Genomic DNA, 21,507 nt, shown 5'->3' on the forward strand with positions numbered 1-21,507 from the left:
TGCTACAGTGTTACACTAATGTGACTGCTAATGTTATATTCTGTAACTTAATGTGAGAGATACAACTCAAATAATGACATTACAGTAAAGCATAAATCAGCTGTTAAAGTAACAGTTGGGATTAGAAACGGCAGTTAGTGATGTAGGTGTTTTACTGGAAGTTGCAGGGTGAAAAAGGACCTGTTTCTCTTATAGAAGTTGTTTTCTTCTTAGCTGTCTAGCTAGCTAGAGTTGGAGGGAGGGTTTAGACTTCCAGGTGTGAGAGGTCACTGGGGCTAAGTAATGGGCCATTAACGGTAGCCGTTAATGGACAGTAGCTAAATACCTGCGACGCAGGCTGGAGGTACTTAACTGTTCCTTAAACCACAAAGTGTGAGGGTGTGGTTGCTTTGAAGTAAGGCACAACATGGGCTGGGTAATGTAATTAATTGCTGTTACTGTTCAGTAAAGAAATATGATTACATTTTTTCAAGTGACCAATAAGAAATCAATAATTGACTTCAATTTTCCAAGTTGTCCAGCACTGATCAGCAACATTCAACTAAAAATACAATTGATGCTGACAGGAATTCATTCAATACTTCTAGAGGTATCAAGTCATGAAGTGTAACGTGGAGATTTTAGTCTGTGGGTGGTGCTAAATGAAGTCAGGCAATCACCAAAATTCATTAGGATTAATCCTCTGAATGTACTTAATTTCATGATAATCCATCCAAGCTGTCAATGTCATATATATGTTGAACTGTCACAGCGACAGACTTAAATTCATGTTCATCCACAACTCTCCAGCTCTTCTTCTTTTGTGGATAGAATATAGATATTAAAAAAACTGCATTGAGATGCTGGGTTTGTGTCAGATTGAAAAACCACATTTAAGATAAGATTAATTTTACCTTACAGGTTTCTCAACTTCACAACATGCTGTACTGAGAGTCTATGTTGAACATTAGACACAGTAATTGGGGTCATTTGTTCTAGTTTGGAAATAATTAACATTTTTTACAGGGTTTGTTTTTGGCCATGATTAATCTTATTTTTGAATGACCATACTATGTAATAAATACCATGATGAAAATCCTGTCTGTTTTTCATTTATTGGGTAGTTTGAGAAAGACCTCAGGCTAGAAATTGTGTAATTCCTGCCATAATATCATTTTAAACACTGTATTGCAGTCACTCTTTTTCCTGAGAATGCCATACAGCTGACCTGCATCTGCATCTCAACTTAACAGTAGTTATTAATGTCATAGTAACATGCAAAATTGACCTTTGATAAGTGATGAATAAAGACCAACCAAGTTTTCTGGGGTTATCAGAACTTTATGTAGCTACACAGACATCATTGACTATTCCTACCATGTCAAAATGTGTACTGTATGTTGAAACGCACAAAAATGTTGATACACTCGTGTTATAGTGCAAAACGAGTACAGACAAAATGAAAACACATTGTCAATTTTCCAGAAATGTTTTGTTAGATTTTGTGAGGATTTCCCAAATGAGTATACGTGGATACTTAACACACAAACTTTTGCTTGTGTTCATTGTGATAAGAAAAAAAAATTCACATTGAGTTTAGGAAACACAAAACATCTACATTTTCATACTCCACAAGATGTTTCAATAAACATGGTTTATCAACAGGAATTAAAGTACTGTAGCATACATCACGATATTTACTGTTATATCACTTGAATTACGTACGAGAATTTCATATTTCAAAACAATGATAACAGGTACCTGAAACATTGCTGATGATTAATTATCCATACCATTGTTGTCTTCATTGTTTTAACATAATGAATCATGGTCAAACATCATATATGTCTGGATATACAAAACATTGTTGAACAGCTGAATGGCAGGCAGACATTTTGGTTTTGTCTATTTTTACTTTTCACTCAGGATTACAAGAGTGAACCATCTGCATTACATAACTTTTTCTTTTCTCTGCTGTATAACGTATTTGTCATGAGACATGTTTTGTATTTACAAGGGTAACTAATATTTTTGAGCAGATAATTTAATAACTCATCAATCACAAGGGATAATTAAGTTTATCAGAACTTTCATCCCACTAAATATGATGCTTGACATTAATCTATCAATTCTAGACCGTCATTTAATAATATATATGATTTCAGTATATACAATGTATATACTTATTTAGTGGGGAAATTTACAGCTGAGTTGTAGTATTGTATTCATTAGTAATGACACACATTTACAGGTATGACGACTGTCCAGAGAACTTGTGGCTTGTTATTTAATCACAACAAAAATGTGCAAATGTAATTTATGACTGACAGATGATTTAAGCTTGATGTGTAAACTGAACAGGAGAGTTTACAGTCCATTAGGGTGCCACAGGCTTGGCTAAGTTGGCCCTGACCCTCGCTTGATCCACTGCATCCAACATGTTCTTGCTGTCCATAGCGAGATTGTGAGCTGCCGCCAGCATCTGTTTCTTACACTCCTCCTTCAGAGAGGTAATGGCATTCTGCTGGGCCAGCCGCATTTTGCTGATCAGCTCCGCCATGTCGTTGTTCAGGAGCTTCTGGGTGCCCTCGATCTGTGGGGACGGTAACCAAAGAATGGGTCGCTTTTTAAAATTCATGTTCTAATCTTACATCAACTTATATAGACATTAGTAATGTCTTTGTGAAAGTTATAAATGTCCAGTTATATAGTATGTAGTATAGTATGTTGATTCCACTCTGCAATATAAACTTTTACATTACACTGTCAGTTGTTCATGTTATTTTGTCCATATGTACAAACATTCTGCCTTCTCCATGTTTGCATATCAACTAGTGTTGATTACTGTAAGCATTACATTTAAAATGACTTTGTACTCCACATTGATGAAATGATTAATAAGGCTTTGTAGAAACAGCTCTAATATGCAAACTATTTATTTTGGGTGTCTTCAGCCAGAAAAGCAAACATGAAATAAATGAATCACTCTTACATAGTTTTTATTTTTATCCTTTTTCTTATTTTTTATTTTACATCTTATTTATTTGTTTATTTCCTACTTTTTATCTGTTTATCTGTGCTTACTTCTTGTGCTGCGGCAACACCCGAATTTCACCCCTAAGGACCAATAAAGGCTTATCTTATCATAATGTAACTTTGTAACTGTAACTTTTTGTTTCCCTGACAAACAGAGGGACCAGCATGGGGGGGGGGAAATCAATAAAGAAAAGAAGCAAGAGGATGAGATGACAGAGCAAACAAGCTGCAGACAATATACTGTACCTCAGTCCTGACAGACTCGTGTAGAGTGGGCAGTATGTCATCCACACTGCGAATCAGATCTCTTAAGGCCATCCCTACAGACTGTGAGCAGAAATCAATGCAAAGATTAATTGGTTTTATAACTCAGGAAGTTTGTCTTTGATTGCAATTCATACACCTTAAATATTGCTGTTAAATCAGTAAAAAAAACTGTAAAATTAAAGTGAAAAACAGAAAATTTGTTTCTCAATGTACCTTGACAATGCTAATATATTGTTCTGGCTGCAGCTCAGTGATGTCATTCTTGAGTTGGACAACCACTTTGACCAGATCCATAACGAACTGATAGACTTTGTCATCAGATCGGTCCAGCTCGGCTGTGGGCGCAGGCTTCGAAAGAGAGAATAATGTGTTAAAATCCTCATCTTCATCACACAAAGGATTGGTGGACAATATTTTAAATGAACTGTGACATCAGTGCCCTTTTAAATTAAGGGGTCACTTTACTTTTTGGGATGATTAAGTCCTTTTTATCTAAAACTCAAATCTAGTAAAATTTAACAGTCTTGTCAATTGATATAATTACCTGTGCTGTGAGCCGCGGGGGCTTCTCTGGCGGTGCTGCAGGGCAGAAAGATGAACAATGTAAGAGACACAGAGAAGGAGAGAGAAAAAAGGGGAGGGTTGAAAGAGAGAAATAACAGTATTCGGAATCACTCTGAATAAAATGGGATTTTGTGAATTTTCTTTGAGCACTTACCATGTTCAGCGCCAGCTTCAGGGGACTAAAAAGAATAGACAAAGATAAACCTCATGAGAACCAGAAAATAAACCTGTCACTGTCAAGATATTCAGCAGCTCACATGCTCCGTCAACAGTAATCCACAAAGGTACAGAGCTAATTTCTGTTCCGCAACAATTACTCTATTCATTATGACTTAATCTTGTTAATTATTTTTCAGTGTATCCACTTTTCAATAAATTTACTTCTTTTGTTGGTTTTGTACATTTGTGACACAATGTATGAAGTTTTGCAAGTAATTGCTGGTTTTATGTGACCAGAGTGAAGGTTGCATTGCATATGTTTGCAATAAAGTTAAGTGCATTGGACCATATATTTATTATCACTGGAGAAGGAGAAAAGATAATTTAATATGCCCTTTTGTGATATTTTAGAATTTTGGAAGGTAAATTATTTAAGTATGTCTTAAAACAACAGCCAGGTGCCCACATGAATATCATGTGTTTTTCTTGATGTAAACATTCCTCCTGTTCATAATGACCATTAGAGGATCCCTTAATAATGCACTTACAATGTAAGTGACAGGGGCCAAAATCCAGGAGCCTCTTTCTGTGCAAAAATATATTAAAAAAATTATCTAAAGCTAATATGAAGCTTCAGCCATCCAAATTAGTTCATCAAGTAGATATCATTTTATGCATTTTTGCATAAAATGACTGTGTGGACAAACTGTGGATTTTGGCCCCCATCACTTACATTGTAAATGCATTTTAAGAGGATCTTTTAATAGCGAGTATGAACAAGAGGGACGATTACAGCAAGGAAAAGTTCTTCCAGTGTTCACATGGGCACCTGACTATTGTTTTAAGATTGACTTAAAAAATGTGAACCTATCCTTTAAGGCGAGGGCAGTAGCCACTTGTCATCACTGTACTTTTTATTTGGTTTGATATTTCAGTGAAATAATCAAGCTCACTGAAAATATTGTGTAGACTACTACATGTTGTGAAATCATGCAGACTATATTTTGTCATTTGTCCAATAGGAATAAGAAAAATATGTCATCAAACAAACTGGGCTAAGAAATGTGAGGTACACTGCCAAAACTATGTGGCAACAGTGTTCACGTGTTTTATAGTCCATTCTTCCTTTAATCTGACTCTGAAATCACAGTATGTGAAAGCGGACACCTACCACTGGGCCGGCGGTGTCCTCTGGTCCCATGGGGTCCTGCAAAAGAACAGGCAGGTTCATTTTATAGAATATGGACATGGATCCCCCCTTTGGAACTGTTATCAGGGGGACATTCAAATTAAGACTAGCGGGGCGTCGAGAGTGAACGAGTGGGTTGACACCGTTTAAGGATGCCTCGTTCCATGTAGCCGCCAGGGCTACATTGAATTTGGAAGAAGGGGGACACAGAGACAGAGAGAGTGGGTTGACAAAAGTTAATGATGCTCTCTTTCCCACCAGGAGTTTCTCCTCCTTCTGCAGCCACTTTTTATCCTCCATCATCTGCTCTTTCTGCTGGCGGAGAGTGTCCTGCATGTTCTGTCTCTCCTTCTGCCACAGCCGCTGGGCGGCCTCCTTGCTGTTTGGTTCCACTCGGAAGAACTCGCCCTCCTGGAAGAGTATTGAGGAACACAAACTTTTTTTTCCTTCTCTTACTGCATGAAAAAAACTTTAGTATAACATATTTATGAAACTGTGACTTTGTATGTCGACAAACTAACAGATATACATACAGAAGCTTAAACTTTTATGCTAAGTTTCTTACCCCCATACTGCGACGTCGAGGGGACTTAACCGGCAACGCGAGAGTGTTCATGGAGTCGACAGGAGACTGATATTCAGATGGACTGGCCAGGTCAGGTGAGCTGGCACACAAAGCCTCATTCAGCTGTACAGATACAGACACACACATGAACACAATTTATGTACAGTTATATCTGAACAGAATCCTGCTAACCCGCATCTTTAGAAATTGCGTGCACACTGTACCTGAATGTGCAGACCAATACTGAGCGTGTTCCCAAACCGCCCTGGTTTCATTCTTGAAGGCTACAATAAAGGTGAAAATATTAAAATAATGTATAAAAAAGTATGTGCAAGTACATGCATCAGATTTTACTAGTGTGCTTTTTTGTTAGATGCGACAGTTGTAGTTGACAAAAACGTGTACCTTGGGAGGAGGCTCATTGAGGTTGAACTTTGTGTCAAAAAATTTTGTGGAGCGCGCTCGGTCCCTCTCTCTCTCCATTTCCTGCTCCTTCTCCATCTTGTGGACATCACTGACAGATTTCAGACAACACATTAGATCATGTTTTAGTAAGAGAAGTACAAAATCACAGCTTATGAGCTGTGTAGGTCATTAGCTACTGCAAAAGTAGTTTGATATTCCTGGAAACACATTTATTCACTTTCTGGTGGCAAGTTGGAGACGACTGATACCTCTCTTATATCTCACCGTCAAATATAAGACTACAGTCAGCAGCTGACTCTGGCTGTAGACTGCTCCCAGCCAAGAAATAGTCTGGCACATGACCCCATTGTCATTTTTACACTTCAGTTTTTGTACAGATAAAACAAACAAGATTTAACATGTTAATGTTAATTAGTGAGCTTTAGAGGTGCTGGTATTCCCCCCTTTTTTCCAGTCTTTGTGCTAAGCTAACCGGCTGCTGACTTATTTCAGACACAAGAGTGGTATCACATTTCACTCTCGGCAAGAAAACAAATACGTGCATTTCCCAAAATAATGAACTATTCCTTTAAGAATTACATTAAATAAGTTTTTGCATCTTTAAAGAGGCTTCTAGGCAATAAAACAGTGTAATCAACACTGTGAAGCCTTTGTCCTTCTTGTTTATTCTTGGCAATCCAAATTAGAAAAAACATTTACTTATAAGAAAAACAACTAACATTTATTTATGTGAACTGTAGTGCTTTATTTTGCTATAAACACAACCTGAGAGGAAAATCATTACAGAAAGGTCATAACAAGATCTAACTTGTAAATGTGTTCTGATTTCGTCATCCCAACAGGCTTACAACGTTAAAAGAGCCTGTAAGAGGAAAGAAATACCTGATCTTGACCACCAGCTCAGTGAAGGTGGGTCTCTCTCTGTGGTCGTAGGACCAGCAGCGGGTCATGAGTGAGTAGAAGGCAGGAGGGCAGTCGTCTGGCTTGGGCAGCCTGATTCCCTGCTCCAGTTGGGTGATCACATCTCTGTTCTCCAGCCAGAAAAACGGCTGCTGCCCACGACTCATTATCTCCCACACACACACAGCTATGGTGCAATGCAAACATATTTAAACTTTAGGAGAAGCCACAAAGCAGAAGCACGAAGATCTGTGTGGTCAAGACAAGTGACACCACATACAAACTGGCTTTTCTGCATAACTACTTAATTAAGACATACTTCAGCCATGATGTCAATGTTATTCTAATATCAGTTCAACCAATGCTTCTCATGTTATAAAATCGTGAATTGGAAAAACTGCTTGTTAATGATTAACTTGTCACCTGCCTGTTGCTGGCTGTGAGTAAGTGAGTTTCCACATCTTGTGTCCCACACCCCTGATATGCTAATATACACAAACTCACCAAACATCCAGACATCACTGGCCGAGGTGAAACGTCTGAAGTTGATGGACTCTGGAGCCATCCACTTGATTGGTAATCGGGTAACAGACGCTGCAATAAAATGGGAGTGGTCAGTATTTGGCGATGCTCAACATTTGTTTACGTAAGGAGTATAAGGAGGTACATTTTCCAAATGGGGCAACTATGTTGCTTTATGTTCCCTCTTCCTTTTCTATATTTAGTATGTTTTGTGTCTCTCCTTTTTATGGACTGCATTTAAGGAAACACTTTTGAACTAAGTTTCATTCTTCAGCTTCCTATGGGGAGGGGGGGTCAAAGCTTGAAATTTTACATTAACAAATAGATTTGTGGGCAAAAATAATGACATGAATTAATCGTAAAAATGTTCAAATTATGTAAAAAAATTTCCCTTCAAATTATTTTTTAATCTATCTGGGAATATTTATTTTTCATATATGATTCACTTTAAGTGGATAAAATGTGATTTATCACAATTTAGGCATTTAGATGACTGAGTGCAAGAATCAAATCAGCTTTTGTTTTTAGTTACCTTTGTAGTATTCTTCATCCTCTATGTATCTGGACAGACCAAAGTCTCCAAGCTTCACACATTCTGGATTGGCGACTAACACATTACGAACCGCGATGTCTCTGACAAAACATAAGACAGAAAGAAAATGTTTATGTAAGTAGAGATGTAAGTAAGACATGATAATTGATGATAATGCAATCAGATCTTGTAGAGAAACCTAATGTACATATTATTACTGATAACATGACAAAGTCTTTTATGGGCAAATTAAAGTGTCTCAAATGGTCTTTAGTCCCTGCTGACTGACTCGAATTTACCCGTTGATTACTGTGGTGCTGCAGAGATTGCGGCATTAAATAATACAAAAGGAATGTTGACATTTTTCACGCAGGCAAAAACTAATTTCCTTTGTCTGTGTTTTCTCGTCACAGGAGATTGGATCCACGAGTGGCTGCTTCGCTGCCTGAAACCTGTTGATAACATTCTGCAAAGACGACTGAGTGGAACACGCCCTTCTGTTATCTCTCATCAGCTTCCTCTAATGTCACATCTTTGTATGAATATAAAATTTAAATAAAAGTTTTCTATTGTCACTACCTCACATGGCAAAAGCTTCACTTTATATTCATTTGTTTTCAGCTGGTTCCACATCTCTGATTTCTCAAATGTATATCTCAAATTTTGATTTATTCTACCTACATCTACTGACAGGACTATTCAGCTGCTTTGTCAAGTTATTTAAAGAACATAGTGTAACTCAGTATCTTTTTCCCAAAAAGTCAATTACTCCTGTCTGAAAAAATATGAAAATTTCTGCAGATACAAGCTACTGTACATATGTCATCACTCCATATAAAAAGCAGTAGTTAGTGTGTCAACTTCCTATGGAAAGTTTTGTTACACTCTGAATATGAAGTCTTGTTTCTCTACATAACATTTTATGGAACTTACAGACAATCTGCTAAAGTTTTGTGACAATTTTTCATATGATTTGTCATTTGTCTACTGCAAAATTATAAGCTAAAGATGGAATATTCACATATATGTAGCCTAGTAGTCTTTGATAAACACTTCAATGTTACATTAAATATGGCTCTGTTCATTTACAGGAGAACAAAAATATGAAGAAGCACCTTTCTATATTTATCAGTTGATCATTACCATTTGTCCACTATATGCTTAAAAAAAGACATTTTAACTTACAGTGTGTTCTGCTTTAGCAATTTTCACTGTGATGGGAACAGCATACTGTACAACAACCCCCTGAATAAAACACACAAAACAGAAGGAGACGTTCACCTGTGTACCATGTTGACCCCTTCGAGGTAGACTAGGGCTTTGCAGATCTGCAGGCTGAACAGCACCAGAGTTGTATTTGTCAGCTTGTTCTGGTTCTGAACTAGGTAGGTCCCGAGCTGCAAAAAGGTCAAAATGTCAGTTAGATTTGACCTTTTCTACATCTGCACTGACACTTTTTCTTTCTCCCCTGCTGAGATGCAACAACTTCGGACATGACTCATGTTGTTTTTGGACACGTATGAACTGTGCAAGATTTCAGAGGGCTGTTATTCCTTTTTGAGTCAAACCTGTTGAGGAGAGTAATTTCCTCTCACACAACAAACAGTTCAACTGGACTTTAAAAAAAAAAAAAAAACGTGATTGTTACTTACCTCTCCATACTCATAAAGCTCCATGACAATCCACACAGGATCCTCCTCTATGATTCCAATGAGTTTGACAATATGAGGATGGTCCAGGTTCTTCATAATTACTAGCAAAGACACAAAGTTCACAAATGATCAATTTTAATTTTATTTCTGTCATTTAATCATTTTCTACACATACTTCCTGCTTAATAGTACCTGCTTCACTCATGAACTTCTCCATCACATCAGGTGAATAGTCTTTGCACGTCTTCACAGCCACGTTAACCCTGTTTCCATTCTGTCAACAAACAAAAAGAAACTGTGATACTAATGGAGAACATGTATGCTCCAAAGTGAATATTGTATTTAAAAAGTGAAATACAAGACAACATTTTATGGTCTATGATTTCATATTTGAGTCAGAAATTGTGACCCTTGTTTTATTGCCTTATAGTGAACCTTTTTTTTACTGGTATTACTGATATATTCCTCAACCGAAAGATATACTTACTTCTTTTTTGTAAACTCCATCGTAGACCTCTCCAAAAAACCCTTCACCGAGGATTCGTCCGAGAACGATGTCTTCTCGTTCAATCCCATATTTCACAACTGCATGACAAGATTTGTTAAATAAAATATGTCAAAGCTCAAAAGCAAGTTCTTACTGTTTTTATTCTGCAAAACACATAAATACAAACTTCCAACAAACCTGATTTGGGCCTTTCATCGAGAATCTCACAGTAGATATCTGACCCTAAAAATACAAAAGAAAGAGTTATTTTTTTCTTGATCATAACCCCATCACCTCCCATCAATGTGTTTTCTTTGTTGAGATAATGCCATAAAGATTTGACTGTTAAAATTTGAAATGAAGAAATGCAGCGTATTGTACAATAGAGGTTGTGGAAACAATGAAAACTGTCACTCACCCATACTGTTTCTGACGGAGCCAGTGTCTCTGCTGCTCCAGAGAAGAGACAGAATGAGAGAAAGCCTTGGTTATAAATTATCAAGTTATAGCTCCTCAGAGCTCTGACAGACTGATTCAATAAAACAGCCTCTCTCATCAATAACTCAAACTTTTCATTTCATATTACAACCAGAGGGAATGAGCACAGCTTGGAGTCCAGCAGCTACACCACAAGTGAAAAAAATTGACAAAGAGCCAAAATTCACTCACTCTGTAGGAATCTCAGGGAGGGAACATCGTGCATTGGCATCTAGGAGATATTGGTAATGAGAATTACAATTATGTTTGTTTGAATAATACATTTTAAAGACTTCAATAAAGCCATAAAGGCATCCAGCCGTCTTTAAAATCTCTTTTAATCTTTAAACACCACCACTGTGATTCATACACACCTCTGTTTGCTCTGTAGATAACAGAATCATCTGTGTTATTTTCTAACCGGCAGTACCCATCAATGAGATCCATCATGTTCTCTGCCATAGGGACCGTGGACACATTGACCGACAGACGCTAGCAGAGAGAGGACACAAAGGAGTGACACTGTAGGCTGCCGTACTGGGTCAAAGTTCCTGTGCAAACGTTCTCTATAGTAAATGTATTTACTGTATTTGGCTATTGTGAATCTTAGCAGTGTTACTGTATAATAAATACTGCTGTGCTGTTGTGATACTCACTTGTCTGACCCCCTCTACCTCGAGGTTTATGAGGGCCTTGCCATCGCTCTGAGATAAGCATTGTATTTTCTTGATCTGCTTGAAGTCGGCTAGAAACACAGGCTGAAAAACAAGAGAGAGGAATGCTGTAACTGAAATTATGATGGACTGATTACATTTGCAACATTGCGTTAGGTACATAATTATGTAGCCTAGAGTCAACTGAAGGATGCTACCAAGGTAGAGCAATGTGATCCAGTTCTTGTCAGAATTAATTTATCCCATCAAACTTTCAGAATACAGCTAATAGATTCAGAAATTATAGGAAAACTTTTAAGGTATTGTTTGAGATTTTCGGAAATACACTAAGTCCCTTCTTTATGTGGGTGGCTAAATATGATGCCACAGCCAGCAGCTGCTTAGCTTAGCTTAAAATAAAGACTGAAAACAGGGAAACAGCCTGGCTTTTTCCAAAGGGAACAAAATCAACCTACCAGTACATCTAAAACTCACTAATCAACACATTTTGTGTTGTGTGTTTAATTCATACAAAAACTGGAACTGTGAGAACATCGAGTTGTGGTTTTATGGAGGGTTACGTGCAGTGATATTTCTTGGCCAGAAGTAGTTGCCATGCAACAATTACTTTGAGTTGCAAACCTGGATTATGTTCACAGGCAATGTTTTTCGTAATGAATGAAGTGTTACATTTGTATACCATAATAAAGGGAAGTGGTTAGGGTGGACTGTGTTGCAGGAAACCAGTGAGACTTCAAAAAGTCACTATTGACTATTGAGCCTTGAGGTGCTGGTAAGTGGATTTTGTTACCTTTGAACACAGCTAGGTTAGCTGTTGTCCCTGTTTTCAGTCTTTAACTGGCTGCTAGCAGTAGCTTCATGTTTACAGTTACATGTTTACATGTTTACATACTAATACTAACTCTCTGCAAGGAGGAAAATTAGTGTATTTCCAAAAAATAACAAAAATCCTGGAACTAGGCTAGATATATCATTTATACACAACAAAATATACTGTTTGAAGAGAGCTCAAAGCTATATCAGGAAATACCCAAATCTCTACCATGCTTACCGCTGAATTCTTCTGTGTGCGTTGGCGAATGCCTCTCCCACCGATGACCAGCTCCACCGACAGACTCCAACCTTGCTGTTAATACATGAAAGTGGTTAAATGTTTGTAATATTTAAAAAAAAAAGTTTGGAGCTCCTAAAAAGAGACCTTTCCTTCCTCAGTATCATGCTGAATATAATGTTGCTACTCACCACCAGTTCACATGGAAAGACCTCTTCATCATAACTGACGAACTCCTTGAGGGTCTCAAAGAACTTGACCATACAGTCGTCCTCCTTGAGCGTAGCGTACTGTTGAAATGTTTGCTGGATCAACTTCCGTAGCTGCTTGGACTGGATCAAAACAGGGATATTTGAAATTGTTTTATATGCACCTCCTGATGAAGATTTCATCTAAGGAAACTAAATCTGGGCATACAGATTTGGGGATTGGAAGCACGCATAAAGCCAATAATAAGAATTACACTCAAGGTTAAGAAAGTTTACCTTCATGCTGTTAATCAGCTGCACAGGGAAGAAAAGCTCCAGGCCCACCTCTTTTCTTCATTTGTACAGCAAAATTCAGCAAAAAAAGTTGGGATTAAAGACATGACTCATCAACTTTAAAGTGAACTAGGAAAACAGCATCGCTTTTAGCTTGACTACCAGATATTTCTTACATTATCAAACAGGTTTTTGAAAAGGTTTGATAAGCTTTAGATCATCGAAATCCATACAAGGTCATTTATCCTTCGAGTAAAATTAAATCATCAAAATCACCAACATCAGCATTTTAGTTACAAGGTTAAGAGAATAAACACTTACTCTAGCAGCTCAAAGTTAGACTTCTTCTCTAGACCCTTTGCATTCATGTCTTTATAGAACCTCCTGTAAAATGTAAAAAGAAAACATGTGAGTAACTAATAAGTCCTATGCACTCAAATCCTAAACACTAAGTACATTTATGACCTACTACTACATGCTGATAATCTGGAAATCCTCTTTTATGCATTTTTATAAATTCACAGCACTACGGTACATCAACAAAATACCGTCAGTTCAACCGATTCAGTCTCCTCACTCATACAGTATCATTGCACTCTTAAACATATGAAAATGAACTGTTTAATCAGCGAGAGAGAAAGAATGCAGAGGGGAACACAGTGACTCACCTGATCTCCAAGCAACCAAGCTGCAGGGCCATCCCATCACTGACCTTACTGGCATGATACTGCATGTAATCGCTGCGCACCTGTCATAAAACATGAACCAGATGTATCAATATAATACTAGACAATTACACTGTACTGTAAAAATCTTGTGGGGCTCTTGTGCTCAGGGTTAAAATGGAGGAGGTGTTGTTTCCCAGCCTGACAGTCTGGAGTTGGTTTGTGAAAAATTCCACAACCCAATTGCAGAAGTTTTAATACGCAGAGAAAGGAGTTTGGTGGTCAAATTGGTGCGGGTCTGACATAGGTTTCCATCCACTCCAGGTGGATTAAGGTGATGTGAAGCTTAATTCTATACCAGCTAAAGAGATATAATGTTATAATAACATATACAAGTTAAAATACAGTGTAGCTTGTTACCTGTTGGTAAAAATACATCACCGTAGATCTGTCATTTTTGAATTTCTCCAGGAAGTTTACAGGAACGTATCTGATACGAAGGTCATACCTGTATTCCAAAGGAAAACCACACCAGTTTATCAAATCTCTTTCTTAATATATAGCTAATACTGTTGCTGTCTCTAAACAGATAATATTCAAAAATATAAATAAAATCAGTGACAAACGTCTTAATATCTGTAACATCTGTACCTCCACTCAGCTTCCACATGGTGGCTCTCGTAGCGTTGCTCTACCTCTCCGACAGTCAGATCTGGATGGAGCCAGTGAAGCTCTTCTGACTTCAGGTGTTTCAGCATGAGACCGTAGCATCCTGAGTGTTCGATATTTGGCCCCAGTCGACCGCTGATCAGAATTGAACGAATGATTGCCTGAAGGGGACGGAACAAGCTGTTTTACTTTTTTTTTAATGCCATCCTGAAGTTTTAGTCATCCTTGCCAAATATTTTACTTTGTGGTTGATACTCTCTTCATTTAAGGGCTAATAAAATTGATTGACAGGAAGCATTACTAACATTTTAAACTTGTTAGTGTACACAGAAAGAGAGAATAAAATTATTTATGCGCTGATTCAGGAACTTTTTTTTGTGTCTTAAGAAGGCCAAAAGAAACATCTTCTTTGGCTCTGGTACAAAAAAAAACAGACAAAGAAACCACATGCCTCAACTTTCACAGATTTGTTATATTAACTATCTAAGATAAAGTAAGGTCTGACATGTTAACTCCCTTTCCCATACTTTTTAGATTACTCTCACCCTAATTTGCCATGAACTGTCACATTTGACCAGCTTGAAGTTCTTGCCCAGGTTATTGTTGGTGCAGAAGCACACTTTGAGGATCTTGGAGGGTCCTCTGTCCTCAGTGAAGAGCGCTTCGGTGTCGGGCTCGGTGCTACTGTTTCTTGGACTGGGCACCTTCCAGGACAAGGTGTCACCGGACATCACCTCATACATTCTCAAGGTTGGGTCGGCACTGTCATATCCACATTATCCTTCGGAGAGAAAAGAGGAAAAAGTTTTGAATTAAGATATAAAATGAAAAGTGACTCTTGTGGGATCCATGTCTCGGTCCGTAAGTGGTTGCGATCTGCAACCCCGAAGCTATTTTATATGATAAGGTACTGGTTTTCAAGGTTATGGTCCAAGGTCGTAAAGGTTTTATTGTATGGAAAGTTTACTGTGTCAATAGCAGAAGAGTACAAACTGTTCTGCGACTTGCTTCATCATAGTACTACTCACATGCTACCCTTCACATTCAGGCTGTGATCTTATGCCATGTGGCGACTATGACTCACATCATTTCATTCTGAGATCCACTGATAACATTCCTCTCTGACCATAATTTCAAGTGAGGGCCTGTACGATGATGATGCAAAATTGGGTCAGTATAGAAACTTGCATAATCTATTTCAACAGTTAAAACTCCTTTATATCTCGTCTTTTTTAATATAAGGATTGAGATTTCAAAATATAACTGCCTAAAATGTAAAGTGGAACAAGTACCTGTCTACAAACAGGATGAGAGGGACAACAAAATGTTATAAAGTGATACAGCAATACCCATATCTATCCAAACCACAGATGACTAATCTACACATACTTCTTAGCTCTGGGCTGTTATGCAACCTGTGTTGATTTGTTCTACATGCAAGAATGAGGTTAAAAAACTCAAAATGTAGCAAGGAAGCAGCTCTTCTGTCCTTCTTAAAGGAATAATCCAAGATTATATTAAATACTCTTATTCACTTAATTGCAGAGATGAGATCAATAACACTCTCATGCCTGTCAGCTCAATAAAGCTACAACCAGCAGCTGGTTTGCTTATCTTATCTTAGTATAAAGACTAGAAACCGGGGATGAAACAGCTGGCTTCTTTGAAGTTGGCTAGAAACACAGACTGAGGCACAATAAAGAGGAATGCAACGACTGAAATTATGACGGACTGATTACATTACATTTGCAAAACTGTGGTAGTTACATAATGATGTAGAATCAGCTGAAGGATGCTAACAGAAAAGTGATGTGATCCAGTTTAGTCTGGATCCGGCGCAACCTTCTGAAGCTAAAAAATGAAGCCAACACCCAAGTGCCAAAAACTGCAGTTCCTTGAATGGCCACTTGAGGCTGGCTCCAAAAGCAAATCAATCCCTATAAAGCCCCATGTTGAAATGCCCAACTTTAGAGCAGAAATAAACATGTTTACAGCCTGGTACAAAAAACGGTTTTGGTCTCTATAGCTAATGTCCCTGTTCATGACAACTGAACAGGAGGTGCATTTTTATACAACTCACCTGTTTAAATTTTATGAAGGCTTAAAGGTATGCATAATTATGGGCATGGCCACTTTGAGTGATAAGTGAGTGCCGTCACAGGCAAGTCGCTACCATAGAGACAGAGTTGATTAGGTAATGTAACCATGGCATAACCCCAGATTCACAGAGTATAGGTGTAGCCGTAGCTGTTGCTATTTCAGTGTGTTTTCAGTTCATGAAAGTTAATTGTAACATTTTAGCCGCCTAAAAAAAGTCTTGTTCAGCATTGAGTTGTACTAAAAGACCCTCCAAGGAGTTGGATGCTCAGTTTTTTTCCGTTAAGTACATTTTGTTTTAATGGTTTTAAGCCTGATTTTTATTTGCAAAAATGAGCATTAGCATTATCACAGTTAACCACAGACTGTAAATGCGTCATGCTAACCAAGCTGCAGCTAGCAGCTAGCGTTAGGGTCAGCTCCACCCTCTCGTCCAAATACGGTCACTTCTAGCTCCAAAAATCCAAGATGGCAACAGTCAAAATGCAGACGATGCAAACATAAGGCTTCAAAACAGGAGTCCACAAACCAATGGGTGATGTCTCGGTGGCTACATCCATTATTTTTTACAGTTTATGGTCTGGACATGATGTGCTGTGACAGAAAAATCTTGCCAGAATTCATTTATCCCACAAAACTCTCAAAATAGAGCTAATATTTTTAGAAGTTGTAGGATAATTTTAAATTTATTGTTTGTTACTTATTGTTTTATTTTAGGAAATATTCTTATTCCCTTCTTCATGTTGGTGGGTAAAAATGAAGGCTGGAAACAGCTAGCCTGGCTCTGTCCAAATGTCACAAAATACTTCTACCAGCTCACTAATTTAACACATTATAGCTCATTTGTTTAAACTGTAGAAAAACCAAAGTCTAAAAATGACAATTTGTGGTTTTACAGGGGTTAATGTGTGGGACAATGTTTTAGCGTGGTGCAGTGACTTCCTGGAGTCTGGCTGTTTTTACACTTTAATTTTTCTGCATATTAAACCAACAAGATATTATTTAGTGAGGTTAATGCTAGGTGCATTATATTACCTTCAGACACAGCCACGATATCAGTTTCAGTTCTGTCTTAAGTCTTTGTGCTAAGCTAAGCTAACCGACTGCCAACCACAGCTATATTACAGTACAGATATGAGAGTGGAATCAATCTTCTCATATAAGTCTCTGCAAGAAAGTGAATAAGCATATTTCTCAAAACATCAAGGTGTTCCTTTTGAGACATGAATAAAACCTCATATGAAATACGGTGCAGAAACAAGATATTCTGCTACAATCACATATGTAGCTTTAAACAGGTTACTGTAGATAAAAAAAAAAAAAAAAAACAACTTCCAATTACAGCCAAATCTGCACATCTGGAAACATTCACAACCCTGCACACACTTTGATTGAACTTTCAGGTTACACCTGACATTGCGAGAGGCAGCAGCCGACCCAATTTTAAGTCTAACTCTCTGCTCTACACGTTAATAGTCTGCCATGTCAATCAAAAAAACTGGACATGTTGACTCAGCAAATAAGAGTACTTTAGAGCTAAATACTTTAAAACAACCTTGACAACACACCTTGCTAAGAGGTAGAGATTTCTGCCAGTTACCCACCTCACAATTGTGTCCGTCAGAAAAGTGCCCTGATTGTCATAACCTGCTTTCTCATAAATGAAATTCCATGCTGTTAGTCCGCTGTGAGGGAGCTCCACTAAGCTATGTTAGTTTCTCTCAGGGCTTTCCGCCGCTGTTGGACAGGGTTGTGTTTTGTTAGCCTGAGGCCGTGAATTCCCCAGCAGGGCCGAGTGGGTGTGTTTGTGTGTAAGTGTGTGTGTAAAGAGAGAAAAGAGGAGAGAGGAAGAGAAAAGATGAGTGTGAAGCATGTCCGGCATGTTGCACCATCACCTGAGTGTAGGAGGCCTGAGGGAGAGGTTTAAGGAGGCAGCCGGTTAAGTTTAAGATAACTTCTAAGAAAAAAAAACATCCATGGATTACAGTACATGGAGCTTTGGATAAACAAATACATTCCTTGGCTCATGTGGACAAAACAATGGGTAAACCACATGACAGTATAAATTATAGATCACTTCAAATGGTCAAAGCCCCTGTGCAAAAAACCACGTCTCTGATGAAAAAAAGAAGAAAACAGGAATGACAGAAATGTGAATGTGAATGGCCTATGTCATAGTAGATAGTGGTGGGTTTTTAACTTCAATATCAATCATGTAAAACAACAAGAAAGAAAGAAAAACGTTTACTCCGAATGACGAATGACACTGTGGATAGCACTAGCGGTGGCGAAGCTTTGAACATGCTTTCTCAACTGTTGAATCTATGTGACCTCTAGTCTTCGTCAGGTAACAAGTGTGTGAGACTTGATTTTTGTCTAGTTTTGATTTTTAACATGTAAACACTAAAACCCAGAACAATGGAGCATATAGACAGACTGGGTCCAGTCTAAAGCTATTAAAACAAGCAATTTGCTGGGCTTTAGGTGATTGTTATGGACATTTTTCACCATTTTATGACAACTTGTAGACCAAACGATTAATTGATTAAACAAGAAAACAACAGGCAGATAAATCGATAAAGACAATAATCATTAGTTGCAGCCCGAAATTGCATGCCTGGTCAGATTTGTTGTCTTATTAACTTATTCTTTCATCAGATATTTACAGATATAAATTATAATTTAGGTTAACATTCACAGTTTCTATGCCAGTTATTGTACAACTGCTTGTGTTAAGATTACATTTGTGAAGTTTTGCTTACATTGTTGAGTATAAAAAGGGTTTTGTATGAAAAAAATGGTTATATTTGACAGAGTAAGGTATTGAAAATAGTTTCTCTTTTGTATGGTACTGAATGCATTGAAAATCTTGAAACAATACCCAGTCCAGTGCTCTTCTGTTTTTACCGTGTTTATTTCATTTCATCTTGTGAAAATCCACTGAATACTTTAAGAGCAGGACAGTCCTGTCAAGCAGAGCTCTCATTAAATATTAGCCTCTAACAAAATACTAAAAAAAAAAAAAAAAAAAGCCTCTAATTAAAACCACAGACAGCCATGAATCCTTTTCTTCTGCTTGTTTGAAAAAGCACTCTAGTATTTTTTATTTTTTTTTAGTGAACAAAAGCGACACTTTCCATGCACACAGTGTGGTTGCCTCTCTCACACGCTGTCATGCTGGCACTTGAGTTGTTATGGTAACAACTGGTCCCGAGGGAGATTTTTATCACAGAGTCCAAGGTAGGGCGAACTAACTCTTTCAACACCCAGCCAAAACAGACACCGCAGCGGGACAATAAATAGGAATGTTCATCACCCAAACATTTATCTAAATTAGGAATGTTCTCTCCAGATTACTGCTGCCATCCTTACACCTCTGAACTGTTGGGTCTTGTTGAAAAAGTAGTCCCTGACATCTACCAAGTTCATACGTAAAAACATGAATGACAGAGACTGATTCAGGGTGACAGATTGTGACAAATGAGAATGGAATTCCACAGCAGCAGCTGCAATGAACTTCAACCAGGCTACAGTTGATACAACAGAAAGGCGGGGGTCATTTTGCAAAGAGAAATTATTTAATGTATAGGCATAAGTTTAGAGGGTGTTTTGCCTACTAATCATGAGTACTATCCTCTGCATTATTTGACTTGTTCCATTTCCATATTTTAATAAGCCTTTAAAAATGACAAATTGTTAAACTTCTTTACTTCTGGCTCTAATCTAATCTAATATGTAAAATAGGCCCAAATAAGACCTAAATAACACGTGGATCCTCATGTACTTTCTGCTTGGCTATTTTTCTATATTATGCAGCAAATATATTCAGTCCACTAACAAAGTTCCCTAACAGGTTCAACTTGTGGCTCTTTCTCTTTAGTCTTTATTAGTAAACTGCACTATGGTGCAATGCATTTATATGCCAGAATCTGTCAAGACACGCACTCCTGACAGTACTAATATCCATGTCATGTAGCGGTGTCATCAGGTGGTATACGTGGGTAACAGCATTAGGAAATATAGTAAAAGCAGAGGAAGCTTGTCAGACTTTTCAGTAGACTTTAAGAAATGCTACCTGCCCAAACAAAACGGCTTTTTAAATAAAAAAAATCAGACAGCATTTTGTATTCAAAGGTAACAGAGAAAAGTCAGTGTTTCTGGGATATAGATCTGATGCTTTTATAGCGGCTGTATCAGCTGGAAATCTAGACACTATATTCCTTTGGTAGTTATTTTAAAGCTTACTTCTCTGTTAGGTGCTTGTCAACACAGGCAGGCATTCAGACAGGCCTGCTCTCTAAACAGTGTTTTGCCGAGGGTCTGCATATTGCAGCCATGACCCCAGGCACTGGAATGTGGCTGGCTGCCTCTCCACCTGCACAGACTTGCTTTGATAATGAACAAACTGCTCTCTCCTGGAGAAAATGGAAGTTACTTTTTCACCGTTGTGCCATTATAATCAATTCATTACACTAACAATACAGTCACACAAAGGCACGTTTTACAATGCCCTGCGCACAGTAAAGAACTTTTTTTAATTAAAAAAAAGGGGGGGCGGGGAGGGGATGTTTAAACCACTTAAAGCAAAACCAGCCTTTCACAAAAAATTGAGCTCATTTATAAGCAGGTAATCATTGAACTGCGGGCCTGTCTGTTTATCTAAACCCCTATAAATATGGGCCTGTTGAAGCAAGACCTGTAGTAACTTATTCGACTCACTTCTGCAGAAGCAGGAGATCCTTGCGCTGAAAATAAACATTTACATACCTGAAGTCTTACCTGATTCTGAGGGAATTCCTCCCAAGAAGGAAAGCAGGACAGAAAGTGTTATTCCCTGCGGAGAGTTCAGTCCTGACAGTTCGTGTCTGTCTGTTCGTCGAGCAGAAGGTGGCAGGTGGCCACTCCCTCACCTCAGCAATCCTGCCGTAAGGTGGGCCCACTTCCTCATTACATGAAACTCATGAACCAAGCTGAATATGGCTGTTTCCGTCTCATTTTTCTTGCAAAGTTATAAAGCTGTAATATTCTTTGTTTTGTCTTTGTAGTGTCTCTTTCAAGAGTTTACTTGGTGTGTCAGAAATAATTTTGAAATGTTATGTTAAGTTTCAAAACCT

At 38.0% G+C, this 21,507-nt stretch overlaps 1 protein-coding gene across 2 annotated transcripts; it reads right to left on the minus strand.

Annotated features, from left to right (window-relative positions):
• Positions 1–1,307: 1,307 nt before the first annotated feature.
• ptk2bb (protein tyrosine kinase 2 beta, b) lies at positions 1,308–21,285 on the minus strand. Of its 2 annotated transcripts, none has more exons than XM_042390056.1 (31): positions 21,161–21,285; positions 14,842–15,077; positions 14,279–14,457; positions 14,048–14,135; positions 13,631–13,710; positions 13,284–13,346; positions 12,966–13,020; positions 12,672–12,812; positions 12,481–12,555; positions 11,412–11,513; positions 11,130–11,247; positions 10,948–10,987; positions 10,697–10,728; positions 10,477–10,521; positions 10,279–10,376; positions 9,984–10,065; positions 9,792–9,892; positions 9,421–9,536; positions 8,140–8,240; positions 7,590–7,679; positions 7,068–7,272; positions 6,165–6,273; positions 5,984–6,043; positions 5,760–5,882; positions 5,453–5,605; positions 5,177–5,212; positions 4,001–4,025; positions 3,827–3,861; positions 3,496–3,630; positions 3,262–3,342; positions 1,308–2,572 (listed from the first exon to the last, which is right to left on the minus strand). In XM_042390056.1, exons 2-31 carry the CDS (start codon positions 15,037–15,039, stop codon positions 2,357–2,359), a joined length of 2,982 nt encoding a protein of 993 aa, XP_042245990.1. In that variant the 5' UTR covers positions 15,040–15,077; positions 21,161–21,285; the 3' UTR covers positions 1,308–2,356. The 2 variants fall into 2 exon arrangements, with proteins under 2 accessions (XP_042245990.1, XP_042245989.1); XM_042390055.1 differs by having other exon boundaries at positions 21,173–21,284.
• Between the last annotated feature and the right edge of the window lie 222 nt (positions 21,286–21,507).

The sequence above is a fragment of the Thunnus maccoyii genome, chromosome 17 (assembly GCF_910596095.1).
Source record: "Thunnus maccoyii chromosome 17, fThuMac1.1, whole genome shotgun sequence".
NCBI lineage: Eukaryota > Metazoa > Chordata > Actinopteri > Scombriformes > Scombridae > Thunnus > Thunnus maccoyii.

Coding starts and splice junctions, on each gene's coding strand:
- ptk2bb (XM_042390056.1), bottom strand. CDS start 15,039: ATGTATGAGGTGATGTCCGGTGACACCTTGTCCTGGAAGGTGCCCAGT. Junction 13,347..13,630: donor CTTGGTTGCTTGGAGATCAG/GTGAGTCACTGT, acceptor TACATTTTACAG/GAGGTTCTATAAAGACATGA. Junction 6,044..6,164: donor TCAATGAGCCTCCTCCCAAG/GTACACGTTTTT, acceptor CCTTTATTGTAG/CCTTCAAGAATGAAACCAGG.